General features: G+C 36.9%; 2 protein-coding genes across 2 annotated transcripts; both read right to left on the reverse strand.

Annotated features, from left to right (window-relative positions):
* Positions 1 to 704: 704 nt before the first annotated feature.
* On the reverse strand, positions 705 to 8,967 carry rcc1l (RCC1 like). Its single transcript, XM_052555737.1, has 12 exons — positions 8,765 to 8,967; positions 8,063 to 8,359; positions 7,489 to 7,618; positions 6,969 to 7,097; positions 6,732 to 6,798; positions 6,434 to 6,485; positions 4,888 to 4,972; positions 4,507 to 4,688; positions 4,279 to 4,366; positions 1,878 to 2,051; positions 1,568 to 1,653; positions 705 to 1,232 (listed from the first exon to the last, which is right to left on the reverse strand). The coding sequence occupies exons 2-12, from the start codon at positions 8,345 to 8,347 to the stop codon at positions 1,155 to 1,157; spliced, it is 1,356 nt and encodes a 451-aa protein (XP_052411697.1). The 5' UTR covers positions 8,348 to 8,359; positions 8,765 to 8,967; the 3' UTR covers positions 705 to 1,154.
* A 1,390-nt stretch (positions 8,968 to 10,357) lies between these two features.
* Positions 10,358 to 14,568, reverse strand: LOC127957269 (neutrophil cytosolic factor 1-like). Its single transcript, XM_052555738.1, has 11 exons — positions 14,404 to 14,568; positions 14,207 to 14,287; positions 13,950 to 14,025; positions 13,057 to 13,222; positions 12,842 to 12,903; positions 12,536 to 12,658; positions 11,825 to 11,932; positions 11,596 to 11,713; positions 11,369 to 11,482; positions 11,116 to 11,282; positions 10,358 to 10,741 (listed from the first exon to the last, which is right to left on the reverse strand). The coding sequence occupies exons 1-11, from the start codon at positions 14,473 to 14,475 to the stop codon at positions 10,596 to 10,598; spliced, it is 1,233 nt and encodes a 410-aa protein (XP_052411698.1). The 5' UTR covers positions 14,476 to 14,568; the 3' UTR covers positions 10,358 to 10,595.
* Between the last annotated feature and the right edge of the window lie 463 nt (positions 14,569 to 15,031).

Below are 15,031 nucleotides of genomic sequence, written 5' to 3' on the forward strand. Positions count from 1 at the left end.
ACCCACATAAAAGCAATTAATTTATATATAATATAAATGATTTTTTTAGGCCTGAAAAACAACCATCCTTTAGAATTTTTTTATTATTATTATTTAATCGGTTATGCTCTAAAATATTGAATCATCTAGTACGTGCTCAATTAACAAAACTGGCAAGCCACACTCGTTCTTTTGAGACCGTTATTTAGCAAATGTATAAATCAAAGTTTTAACTATTTTATTTTATAATATATGTGATCCATCCATCTATTCTATATGACCCTGAACCATAAAACCAGTCATAAGGGTACTTTTTTTGACATTGAGATTTCTACATCATCCGAAAGCTGATTAAACAAGCTTTCCATTGATGTATGGTTTGTGAGGAGAGGACAATATTTGAAAATTTGATATTTGAATATTTACAAAAATCACCTTTAATGTTGTCCGAAAGAAGTTCTTAGCAATGCATATTACGATCAAATTTTTTTCATGGAACATGATCTTAATATCCTAATGGTTTTTGGCATAAAAATAATTTTGACATTTTGTTGGCTATTGCTACAAATATACTGCCATAACTTAAGACTTTTTGTAGTCCAGGGTCACATATAGGTTGTTTCTTATCCAGTAATAACAAATGCATTGATAGATAATTAATTACTCAAATTGTAGCAGTTTTAAAAAGATGGGAAGTGCTTTGCCAAAAACCTCTCACGGCACCGTAAAGCCATATGCATTTTAATTTAAATATACTTTTCACGTAAATGTACAGTTTTTATATAAATTGTTTTCCATTCAGTGTGATTTTAAACAAGACAAGCAGATATTAAAACAGTTTGAACACGGTGTCCACCTCAGGTGCTGACAATTTATTATTTAGAGCAAACTTCCAGAATGTCCAAGCAGCCAACATAAGACTCATTAAGAGGTCTTGAGTTATTTAGCAGTTAGACTCATGTCTATTTTTGAGGTCAGCACTGTCAACAGCAGAGGAGGTGTCACATTTCCTTGTTACCTTAAGTACAGCCTTAAAGGCTTGATGCAGAGACAGGAAGACTCCTGAGTGAGGGCCTGTAACAAGTCCAAAGGTTCTGGAGAAATAATGAAACGTGGCATTCTGATGGTGTTCGCTGAAGTGCCTGAAATAATAGTACGAATTTGCCTTGACAGTCTCATATGATTGATCTGACCAGCGCTACCATGTGGTCAACACCACATGCAACATCCGTCACATGGCCTGGCACGGTCACCTAAAACAAATGAGCAAATGACGAGCATTAGCATTAAAAAAAAAAAGATTAACAACTAACTATACTGCATATAGTTCTGTTAATTTACTACAATTAACAAAAAGTATACATTTTTTGTCTATTCAGTGTTTTCACCTCATGCAATGAGTTGAAAGTATGTTCATTGGGAGCTTTTCTAAGTAAATTTTGACCTTTGTGATTAGCTTTGATTCATCAGAATAATTAAACAGTATTTTATGCAATAATTTTGGTCAAAAATTCAACTGGCAGCCCAAGCTCTGCAATCTACAGTTTCTCGTGTTAAAAGAAAGAATGCAATGTTTTTGGTTTCTTACCCTCCATGGAAAATACTGGTCATCGTGTTTTCCAATGCCGAGACATCCTCTCACATTCTTACCCCAAACAAACAGCTCACCTCGATCTGAAAACAATATTCATGGAGCAAATAACTCAGCCTTCTATTTACGTGGATGTTAGCCAGGGACCAGACTGGATTTAATACCCCCATGGTTATGCAAGCATTTGTAGCAGGTGTTTTTAGGAGAAAGAACATTAACAGTATCCTGCATGAGAGCACATTTAAAATCACTTCAGGAGAACCTCATAATAATAATCATAGTCAATAACTCTTTGACTGTAGATTACCTGTGATAGCTGCAAAGTGATTGAGTCCACAGCGGATGGACGAGACCTTCACTGTAGGGTTGAACTCTGACCTCCCAAAAAACGTGGCTGGCACTCTTTCTGGGATAGCAGACTCGGAAAGTTTCGGGCCTTTTCCCAGGATTCCAAAACCCCAAACAAACACTTCTCCTTCCTCTACAGAGATTGAGTTATTTAATTTGTTACATAAGCATTGCAAAGAAAAGATCATTCAAAGCAACAATTTACGATTTTCAACACTGTCCAGTACAGCAGGTTCAACAATTGTGCATTCAAATATTAAAATCCATTGAGCATTTTCAATTATGATGACAAACCATGTAACCACTTCATCTATAAAATATGCATATAAAATATTAATTCATATATATATATATATACACACACACACACACACACACACACACACACACACACACAGGTCCTTCTCAAAAAATTTGCATATTGTGAAAAAGTTCATTATTTTCCATAATGTAATGATAAAAATGTAACTTTCATATATTTTAGATTCATTGCACACCAACTGAAATATATCAGGTCTTTTATTGCTTTAATACTGATGATTTTGGCATACAGCTCATGAAAACCTAAAATTCCTATCTCAAAAAATTAGCATATCATGAAAAGGTTCTCTAAACGAGCTATTAACCTAATCATCTGAATCAACTAATTAACTCTAAACACCTGCAAAAGATTCCTGAGGCTTTTAAAAACTCCCAGCCTGGTTCATTACTCAAAACCGCAATCATGGGTAAGACTGCCGACCTGACTGCTGTCCAGAAGGCCATCATTGACACACAAAGAAATTTCTGAATTTCTGTTCCCAGAGTGCTGTATCAAGGCACCTCAGTGGGAAGTCTGTGGGAAGGAAAAAGTGTGGCAAAAAACGCTGCACAACGAGAAGAGGTGACCGGACCCTGAGGAAGATTGTGGAGAAGGACCGATTCCAGACCTTGGGGGACCTGCGAAGCAGTGGACTGAGTCTGGAGTAGAAACATCCAGAGCCACCGTGCACAGGCGTGTGCAGGAAATGAGCTACAGAGAAGCAGCACTCGACTGTGGCTCAGTGGTCCAAAGTACTTTTTTTAGATGAAAGCAAATTTTGCATGTCATTCGGAAATCAGACTCGGTGCCAGAGTCTGGAGGAAGACTGGGGAGAAGGAAATGCCAAAATGCCTGAAGTCCAGTGTCAAGTACCCATAGTCAGTGATGGTCTGGGGTGGCATGTCAGCTGCTGGTGTTGGTCCACTGTGTTTTATCAAGGGCAGGGTCAATGCAGCTAGCTATCAGGAGATTTTGGAGCACTTCATGCTTCCATCTGCTGAAAAGCTTTATGGAGATGAAGATTTCATTTTTCAGCAGGACCTGGCACCTGCTCACAGTGCCAAAACCACTGGTAAATGGTTTACTGACCATGGTATTACTGTGCTCAATTGGCCTGCCAACTCTCCTGACCTGAACCCCATAGAGAATCTGTGGGATATTGTGAAGAGAAAGTTGAGAGACGCAAGACCCAACACTGTGGATGAGCTTAAGGCCGCTATCGAAGCACCCTGGGCCTCCATAACACCTCAGCAGTGCCACAGGCTGATTGCCTCCATGCCACGCCGCACTGAAGCAGTCATTTCTGCAAAAGGATTCCCGACCAAGTATTGAGTGCATAACTGAACATAATTATTTGAAGGTTGACTTTTTTTTGTATTAAGAACACTTTTCTTTTATTGGTCAGATGAAATATCCTAATTTTTTGAGATAGGAATTTTGGGTTTTCATGAGCTGTATGCCAAAATCATCAGTATTAAAACAATAAAAGACCTGAAATATTTCAGTTGGTGTGCAATGAATCTAAAATATGAAAGTTTAATTTTTATCATTACATTATGGAAAATAATGAACTTTTTCACAATATGCAAATTTTTTTAGAAGGACCTGTATACACACACAGTTGGTAAAGCACTAAAGTACAATGATTGTTTATGGTATCAAGTGTTAACACTAGGTTTGAATATATAACCTCATATTACTGTATTGATATTATTTTGTACATTATATAAACTAAACTTAAAAATTAAAAGCTAAAATAAACCAGGTTTATGCTTATCCCCTTGAAAATATTTTAACTACAATCAGAACTAAACATTTTCATCAATTGAAATAAAATATTAACTTGTATTAGTTTAGCTAGTTGCTATGGCAACATTTATCATTTTTGTTTAGTCAAAGTACTTAACATAAAATATTAATTGTGCTATTTACCATATTCAGGAACAATTTACATTGTACTTCAGAGAGTACCATAGTATTTTAGGTCTTTTTTTTTAAGTGCACTGAATTGTTCCAGCAAACTGAAGAGTTGCTTGCCTGAATAAGAGTGTAATCTTACCGTTCAGCACAGCAACCTGTGTTCCTCCACATGCCGCCTGTCTGACTCGACCCACACCCCTCAGGGCCAGCAGCCGTGGAGAGCTAATCTGACAATCAGACTTTGCAAATGAGCTGCTCAGCCTGTCATTGTTGCACTTTGACTATACTTTACATATGAAACTCCTTAAGTGTTACTTCTGTGACGGTGAACAATCACTGGTATCTGTTTGCCAGTTGTGCTCTTTACCTGTGTGGCCTCAGTGACAGAGGCAAGCTGCAGGTACTCCGAGTTTCCCCAACCAAAAACCTGCCCGTCTGTGGACACGGCCAAACTACAGTCTCCATATGTGGCCACCTGCTGAACTTTGACCCCAGCCAGATCTCCTCCGACAGGTACCGGACAGGAGGCCTTGTTTTGATGGCCCAGGCCTTAAAAAATACATACCAGAGACATTAATCCTGAGGGAAGGGTCACATGGTCTGAAGTGTACAAGTAAGAGCCGTGAGTCACCGACTGTTGTCTGGATACAATTTTGGGAAAATGCCTAGAGGAGGGTTCCATAATGGAGTGGAACAAAAAGAAGGTCTAAAAGAAAAGAGACAATGACAGATGGATGGTGAAACTAACCTGTTTGTCCATCTGCACCCCACCCACAGGCATACACCGAGCCTCTGTCTGTGAGAAACAGACTGTGATCCTGCCCACAAGCCACCTACAGGACAAGAGGAGCAGGACAAATGAAATATATAGCTTTTAATATATGGTTTTATTCTGATTAAAGCTTTAATACAGCACAGCAACCATACGTGCATCCATGTATAACGCTTCTCATTGCTTTGTGAAAATAAGTGTATAAATGAACAGTTTGTTGGAGCTGATCTGACAATCTGAATGAGAAAGAGAGATGCAGACAGGGCTGCGCGAGGAACAGGATTGAGAACCGCTGCTTTAGAACACTGGTTTTAAACTTGAGAAATTAGAATCCATTAGAATCGTTAGAAGACGGAATCGTGATTCATGTGCACAGATTTTTACGTGCACCCCTAGTTTTCTCTTCCTCTTCTCTAAAGCAGCAGAACATGGCCTGGCCCCCTTTGTTGCGTGTTCCCGGGGTCGGGGTTTATCTGGGTTTGTGACGTAACAGATCCGGGAAGAAGCTCGTTGTAGTCCCTTACCAGCTGTTTTTGTAGACATTAAATGGCCAGAATTTTAAAAGATGATATCTCCGTTTGCATTGAACTTTCAGCACTGCAACTTTGCAGATATAGTTTATTCTCAAACAGCAACATTACAAACTTACTAACGTTAAAAATGTGAAAATCGCAATCAACCACCACTTTGAGGAACTAAACACATTTAACATCAAATTCTCATTATCCTAATGCTAGGAAATTCATGTAATCAACTCGTAAGTCATCATGTTCATTTTCCTAAAGAAAATAATAAATCAATAAATGTTACACTAAATGTATGATATGGTATACTATCAAATGTTTTTTGACAAATGTACTTTACAATTTTTATACCATTTATGTTTTTTATAATAATGATCACATTTCTATTTTCAATATCTGAGTAGGAGTCACAATGCACAGAAATCTTAATGGTCCATAAATCAGTTTTTATAGTCTTTATGTAAAATACTATTTAATACTGCCATTCAAAAGTTTCTGAAAGAAGAGTCTCATGTACATAAATGCCACATTAATAAAATACATTATAAAAAAGGTGTTTTCTAATTTAATAATATATTTAACATTGTTTTATTTTTTTCTATGATGGCAAAGCTATATTTTTTTAGCAACTATTACTTATTCTTCAGTGTCACATGATGCATCAGAAATCATTTTAATATGCTGCCTTGCTATTCAAGAAACATTTATTATCTAGTTGAAACTGCTTAATTGTGTTTGAATATAACCCCCACGTTTTTATAGGGTGATTAATTATTTAGATTTTGGGTTGAAAAGACACGAGGACTTCAAATTTTATAACTGTGAGTTTCCATCAAAAGAATTCGAGTAGAAAACTAGATTAGGAATTATTAGAACTACTAAGAATGCTAGGTCTGTAAGAAATGTATTTAGATGTTGATATTGTTGCATTTACCATCAACTATGAATCCATCAATATACTTTATAATGCTAAAGTACAGTAGGTCATCATCACATACCTGGGTGACTCGACTGTCAAAGCCCTCAATCTTGTGAACAACATGACTGCCACTGCAGGAAACAGAAGAAAAGGATTACTAATAACATTTCAATAAAAGCAGCTTAAGCTTTATGCTAAAAGATTATTAGCAAATAATGAAACCTGAGTGCATATCATGCTCTTCTTGGATAAAATGGTTAGTATTTGAGTTGATAGTGTCTCTAATGTTACTGCTCAAATCATAAACCCACAAAAACAGCATTTCCCCATCATGCTTTGGTAAGTCCTTTGGTGAAAAATACTGCTGAAGGACAAACCTGTACACTTCATCCTCCACAATCTTCCTCCCACACTGCCCATAAGCATTATTACCCATGCTGAAAACTAATGAGAGAGAAAGAGAGACATGAAGGACTCATCGCACTACAGCATTTGAAATTGATTTACTTTCTATAGAATCCGAGCACCTATAAATACAACTGAGAACACCTCGCGCTACAGAAAGGTGCTCTATAATGACAATACATGGCAGAGAGGTTATAGTGTTTGCTGACCTCCCTCAGAGTCTGTGAGCACTAGTGAGTGAGCACGTCCACATGAGACCTGCAGCACTCGTGTCTCCTGAGGGTTCACCAGCGGAAGAGACACCGGAGACGCTTCCAGGACATAGTCGTAACTCTTATCTGCAAACACAAGACAAAGCAGCTGATTTAGGAATGTTCTTGGCGAAAATCTTGCTTGTTAATTAGCAGATTCGGTTTGCAGCTCATTCCTTTAAAGAGGAACTGAATGGATCATTAACAGCCACTACATGAATCTTCCCATGGCATGTTCAAAAGGAAGTGCTGAAGAACATTTTCACATTAGCTACCATCAGAGAAGAACAGAGAAGAAAAAATGGTACTGTAACAACCCTACTTCCCCAACAAAAACCTGTCACGAAACTGCTAGTGTTTTTTTAAAGTACCTTGCAATTATTTTGTGGTAGTTATTTCAAACCACTGTTGGAAATGCTTTACCATGGGCACTTGAGTAACTGACAGTAGAGTGCAATGGTATTTTGGGGTTTCTTACGTCGGTCATGTTGAGTACGCTGAAAGCCCAGCTGGGAGTCTTTGTTAAGGCCCATGCCCCACAATTTGGTCAGATCTCTGCTATTAGATGCCAATAGGGTGAAGCCATATCCACAGGCTGCTGAGGAAATCTACCAAAATGCAAACATAACATATACGACCATAAAAAAAGGCATTTTTTTTGGCCAGGTCATATTCTATTGATCAAGAGTGGCAGTAAAAACATTTATAATGATACAAAAGATTTCAAATATCTAAAATGTCTCTTTGAACTTTCTATTCATTAAAGAATTCTATAACACACATCAAGGTTCCTGCAAACATATTAAGCAATACTTCACTAAAGACTGGAGCAATGGCTGCTGAATATTTGTAGCAGCTTTGTAATAATATTTCATAATAATGCTATTTTTATTGTATTTCTAACAAAAAAAAAATGCAAATATATAAGACTTCTTCAAAACAATAAATAAATATTAACAACCCTAAACTTTTGAACGGCAGTGTTTAAAATATTTATCACATTTCTCGCATTTTGTGGTACTTTCTTTGTTTAAGTTAGGGTAGAACATCACCTTCTGTTCAGTATCCAGGCGGTAAGGTGTGAGCTGGTACTTCCTGGGCTTTTTTCTTCCACTGTCTGGCACTACAAAGCTAGGGATCCCTAAAGCTCCAGTGTAGCTGAAGCCCCACACAAACACCTTCCCTTGGGGCTTCCTGTGCTGCCCCACATACTGGAACACGGGGGTGTCATCTTGCTGCTCACGCTTTCTTTGGGTGCTAACTGATCGAGTGGCATATGCACGGAGACCCAGCTGAAAACCACGACGGCCACAGGAGCGAAGGCTGACTAATGCCATTATGACAGTCACCTGCATAAAACACAAAATTCCGACATAAACTCTGAAATACTTTATTCCAATGCTGAATTTTCATGAAATTAATCCAATACTAACATGAAATATGGCATAAGCATGATTTTAAATTATTATTTTTTTTTATTTATGCACGGTAGCATTCATCATGGTAGTTTATATCTGGTATTCTCTTACGTACCTTGGAGAAGCATGTAAAAACAATAAATACATATATATGGTAATCAAATTTACAAAGTAATATTCACATGACTTTTGGTCTGAGGTATCATGGTGCACCTTGTAAACACAATGGTAAATTAATATATGTATATGAAACATGTAAAGTTCATTGTGCTACTATATGATACTAAAGCATTCTGTACTCTTGTTTTGTTTGGAGGTGAATTCAAAAATACTCACACTCAATGATCGAAAAATCCTCTAGAATTTATTTGCCACACCGCTTCCAATACTTTATATCACATAATATAATTAACGCATGAGCATATCTGCGACTCTCCAAACTGGCTCGACGGCTGAAATGAAACCTACACAGTAATATAATATTAAATTCGTCTGCTTTGTGTTTTATGCCGCTCAGACATGTTTTCTACGGAGGCAGCCATGACAGCTCACCGTATGAACTGTGACGTACGATGTCTGACGCATGACGTACAAACCATAGACAGTAAAAGAAATGGACACAGCGACCCCATTGGAACTCAATTGAGACAAATGAAGCCCAGTTTTAGCGTTTTTTAGCACTTCCGTTTCTGACGCGCAGACTCAAACGAAGCTTGACGACGTCAGCAACCTGTCTGACAGATGTAAATCTTCTAAGTGGCTGTGCGTGCAAACTGCCATCGTTAATCTTACAGAGACGGCTTGAGCGGGGAGTTCTTTGTCGTGAGTGAGCAGGAGTAAGTATTCTGATTAAGTATTTTGTATAGTATTTTAAAATGTAACGCCAGTACGCCATATTAAGTTAATTGCCTGCGAGCTTCTCCTCCTGTCTGTACGGTAATGCGACAGAGAGCCGAGTGGTTATGACGCAATCGTTAGCCTATTTTTTACAAAAACTGTTTATACGGGGTCATAATGTAACATAGAAGGTAATGGAGCCCTTTATACATTGTCGTGTATCTTTAGAAATAAATAATGGACAAACAGAGTCTTTAAACGCCTCAGATGTAAAGTTATTCGCTGTCAAAGTGACGCCAAAATGAATGGGAGTCAATGGGAATGCTAACGCAAGTGAAGTTCTGCTAAAAGATGGCAGCCCCCACCCGACTTCAACTTCCGGTCGAGTTCCTTGCCCCTTGGGTACAAACTACTACTTCTTCTTTTGGTTTTAACGGCAGCTTGCATCCTTTAGTGTTGCGTTACCGCCATCGTCTGATCCAGAGCTAGTTACTGCATGCACAGCATCTTGTTTTTTTCATATTCTTTATAATATTCCCGTTTTAGTCAAAAACACAAATCAAATATTTAATTCCGTGTCCGTCCCAACTGCATTCCAGTAAATTAAGTTCTTTAATACACTTCCAGGTATATGACAATGATCACAAAGTCCCATTGGGTGTTTCCTGTCATTTAAAGCGTACTATTTACTACTTACTTGGTCCTTTTCTTAATCTGGTTAAAATAGTCTCTTCTCTGCTGTTTTTTCCCTTTCCACTGTGCCTCCTCTTGTATACAAACACACACACACACACACACACACACACTAGTAATCGTCGAAGTAACCGATATAGGGGACGGACGTGGCCTATGTTTTCAATTCTGTTTTTCATTCATTTTGTTCCTGTACACAAAGAAAAGTTTAGCTTAAGTACATTGCCACAAAGTACCAAACGATCCATGGCACTGCTGAGGGTTTTTGGACAGGACCTTTGGTAATAGGCATATCGTAGGCTAACTTTTAATAGGAAGTTATAGCACATAAATATGTTAATCATGTAGGCCAACTGACCATCTCCGAGCACCTTCTTCTTGACATCATATCACCATGCATTTGATTTAAAAACTATTATTTATTTACTTATTTGTCACTGTTTACAAAAACACCAAGAATAGTAACAAGCACAGCAAAATATAAAAATGCATACTGGAATATAGCTGATTGACATAAATGTTACACGAATAAAATCTCTAACACATAGCTTATAACAAGTTCTGTATAAACAAGCATCTGAATGCCTGTGATTATTTTGTTACACAGATTCGAGTCAAGATGAAACGCTTCATCACTTCAGTTGTCCTCATGGAAGCTGATTCTCTTGCATGTGTTCTCAGTGCAGCGCTCCAGAATGAGCTGAGGACTGGGCCGAGGAGGAATGACTGGAACACTTTTATTCAGATCTTCTGCTTGAGGAGAGCCTGATTTTACGATGTTCTCTACATAAACACAAACAGAATGCATTTTAGGCAAAAAATAATAACAAAAGTATCCTGGTCTGTAAAACTGATCTTTTCAAAACCTTTGTCAGCCAGAGCTACATATTTGGCAGGCAATGTATTAATGTTAGAACCACATAAAGAGACGGATGGGACAGTTACTATGTGAGGAAATAATTATGTAAATGTAATTCTAGAATTAATGTAAAACCTGCAATCAGTACACAATTATCATTGCTAGATTTATTATCGGTCACATATAAGCAAAAAAATATAATAAAGAAGAAAAATATTTGCATAATTATCTTTTTTTTTATTATCTGTCTGCTATATCCCACTATGAGGCAGTATGTTTCTTTATGGAGAATGCACACCTCTGTTTGTCTTCCTCTCCTGCAGTGGTGATGGTGTCACATTCCTGGATTGGGAGTTTAGTCTTCCTCTCTGCTGTAAGAACCGTCGACTCTGTCTCCGATAGGTGTCCTGACTGATTCGCTGAAGTCCCTTAGGATGGATGCTGTTGGCATTGCGTATGGTAGACCTGTTGGCCAAAATAAAATACAAATTAAAGTTTTAATCTGATATTTTGTAAATTATGACCAACCAACCAAAGACGTATTGCTCTACCTTCTGGGTGGTGGTGTTGCTCTTATGACCACATACTTCTCAGCATCCACCTTTTTCCTCTCTCCCGTCCTGAACAGGAACATAGATGGGTAGAAACCTGTCTCTTCTCCTTTCCTGTATAAGACATTTGGGAATCTGATTCAGTTATGACTCATCATCAAATGACTGCAAGCATTTCGATTGTTTCAAAACACCAGCAAGTTGAATTTAGAGAGGCTGACTCATACCTGACCACCCACCACCCGTCAAGAAGTTTATGGATGACCTCGATCGTCTCTCCTGCCTCGAGAGTCAGCTCATCCTCTTCAACGGCTTTATACCCTTTAGTGGTTCTGTAGAGTTCTCCTGTTGTGGGTAAATATCATCAGTACAGTACAAACAGCATGATTTATTCACTCCCAAAATAGTGTTTTGGGTCTCATATCAGTGGCAGTAAACATGGCAAAACACACTAACCTGCATAATTAGGCTCTGGTTCCTCTGATTCATCTGCTCCTTCTGGAGGCTCTAAATATGAAGCTGGCACCCAGCCTCTCCTGGACTCACACTGACAAAACCACCAGCCTGTAAACATCAGATCACAATTCAGATCTGCTTTTCCCTTGACTAATCTGTGAAAATGTGTGAAGAGAGCTACGTGAGTATTTCATCCAAGTCATTTAACACATATATTATATAGTATACACTACTGTCACAAGATTGGCGTTGGTATAAGATTTGTTAATTTTTGAAGGTAATTATTTGATTAAAAATATAGTATATAATAATAAATAAATAGTATTATATTTTGAAGTGAAATATATTACTGTAATGACATATATAAAAACTTTTTTTTATTCAAAATCAATGTTGAAAAGTGTTCTGCTTTTTTGTGGCAAAAAAACAACAACAAAAAAAAAAAATTTTTTATATATATATATATATATATATATATATATATATATAGCAAACATTTTGTATAAATATTCTTACTGTCACTTTTGATGAAATTAATTTTGTTCTTGCTGATTATATAAGTATAAAAATATAAATGTCTTTATATAAAGTAATGTATATACTGATTGTATTATAGTATATCATTTACAATTAAAATGTCATTGTATTTTGGATAAAAATTGCTCATAAAAAATCATATATAAGTACAGCCATATCTGACATCTTGCTCACCATTTGGGCTTTTTTCCACAATGTCCACCATGTCTCCCATCTTTAGCGAGAGCTCATACTTTGAGCTCTTGCTGTAGTCTGCGATCACTCTGTAGCTCTCAAGCATGATAGGCCCTGTGATCTCTGCAAAAAGAACCAGAGCTATATAACCTTACGGGAAATGGCACAAGGCATATATATATATATATATATATATATATATATATATATATATATATATATATATATATATATATATATATATATATATATATATATATATATATATATATATATATATATATCAAAAGTAGAATTTGATCTTACCTGATGTGGTGTTGCTCCGTGCTCTGTTTGTGGACATAATGAATGTCTCATTTCTTTTGTATCTATAGAAAGGTAAAAGTTTTGATATTTTATTTATAGTAGGGACATTATCAGTGAACATCATGTACAGTCATAACCACTATGGCTTAAAGCGTAAGAGCATGTAAATAACCACTAAGCCACAGCTCCAGCTAACTTTAACCTGACAGACTTACGGATGTGGTGCTGGTGGAGTTTCATCTTCAGGCCGCATTTTAAAGAAGTCACGTACAATTTGACAGCGGGAGATCTTCGGAGGCAAGTTGAGAAGAGAACGAAAGTATTCGGCGAGAGTCACCTGCCTCGTCTCTGTGGTTTTCTGATTGTCGAGCCATTTAGGAGCTGGGAGAGATTGAATCACAGATCATCAGATGGAATGTTTCACTTATGTTGTCTTAACACAGGCAACTCTATGGTATGGTCGTGTTGAACAAACTCTTTTGCCTTACTGATTCTAACACTTATTTTGCCATTTAAATGGGTATTTAGGGTACACTGCATAAGACACAAATCTTGTATATTATATATTATATTATATTTTGTATGTTATATAAGCTACCATTACTGGAAACTGAGTCACAAATCAATGTTACAGTGTGAGAAATTCAACACTGTGGTGTGGTCAAGTTGCACACACTCTTTTCACCTCATGGTTACAATAGCGCTATCTTGCCTGAAAGCACTGGAAGTTCCAAAGAAAATACAGTTTAACCTCCATAAAACTGAACTGAAACTCATACTCAAAGAAAAAACAGAAAGACAGTTCAATGCATGACATGCAAATAGACCTGTTTTAAAATGATGTGATGAGGCACCTTTCATGACCTATAAATAAATAAACGGATATATCTGATATGCTTGACATTAAGCAGGTGTTTCCTCTTTTCATAGGAATATTGAGAATCAAATCTTATTTCTGTATTTTCTGAAAAAATGAAACTATCACATTATGGTCCACATTTATTGATTGCCGTAAGTCTGTAGAACTTAGTAAATCATTTATGATATGTCATTTTGTCCTTTCTAAAAATGAGCTGAAGATCTGTGCTTTAATCACAAAAGCCTTTACCTGGTAAATTGGGAATGATTCTGTCCTTTGCATCAATGTCTCCTGCCTCAATAGGAAACATTTCCTTCAAAGTTTTCTGCAAAAATAAAAAAGAACTGATTATAGGTTACAAAAAAATTATTTGAAATAAATATGACATAGCATGACTAGAAATACAGGAAATTCGTGCAGCGATGAAATCAAATGAAAACAGACAGCGAAAGGGAAATGCAACTCTACTGCACTTTCAATTGTAGAGAACAGAAAACGAGTCTTACATGAAATGTGTGGACTTCTGGATAGCGCCTGTACACCAGCTTTTCAGACTGATCACTCCATTTAACCAGGAGCATGTACACCTTTAGTACAAGGAATAAAAAAGAAACCATTTTACTATATCTTATAGCTAAAAGGATAACCTCCAAAACACTTAACTTGTTTTCTGTACTTCACAATTTTGGAGCAGCTTACTCACATAGTGCTGGCTGGGGAAGAATCTTTTCTCAAAGCCTAAGAGTTCCACGAGTCGCACATAAGATTGAGCCATCCTGCACAACAGAGGTCTGAACACGGAGTGAAGGGCTAAAAGAGAGTCTGCTTTGCTGTTATGATCACCTGTGGTTTATGGAGTTATTATAGACTATGACAGTGGGAGGGGCGACCACTCAAGCACTTCCTTTTTCACTCCTGGTCATCTAAACCTGATGATGAAATACAGATAGGAAACTCGTTATGTGTTTAACATTTTACAGTAAATGTATTTACATTTATTTATGTGTGATGATTAAACATAATTTGGATGATAAAGAATGTATCTAGACACTATTTAGCAGAATACACAATGGTACATATTTTAATTAATGTATATGACGGAAAATAGTCACGCCTAAATTCCTACATTTTTGCTCTAAGAGTATTTCACAAAGCGTTTTAGCTCTAAAACCAACTCCCATGTTAGGAGTAGTGAAGAGGACTCCTAAGTCACTAAAACCAAGACTATCCTAAAATGGCTGTTGCTGCAATCTGCCTCGAAACATAAACATTTTAGAAACATTTCATAATATCGACCTTTTAAAAAAGTATTTTCTGAAGTTTTGCCAACT

This window comes from Carassius gibelio, chromosome B5 (genome assembly GCF_023724105.1).
Source record: "Carassius gibelio isolate Cgi1373 ecotype wild population from Czech Republic chromosome B5, carGib1.2-hapl.c, whole genome shotgun sequence".
NCBI lineage: Eukaryota > Metazoa > Chordata > Actinopteri > Cypriniformes > Cyprinidae > Carassius > Carassius gibelio.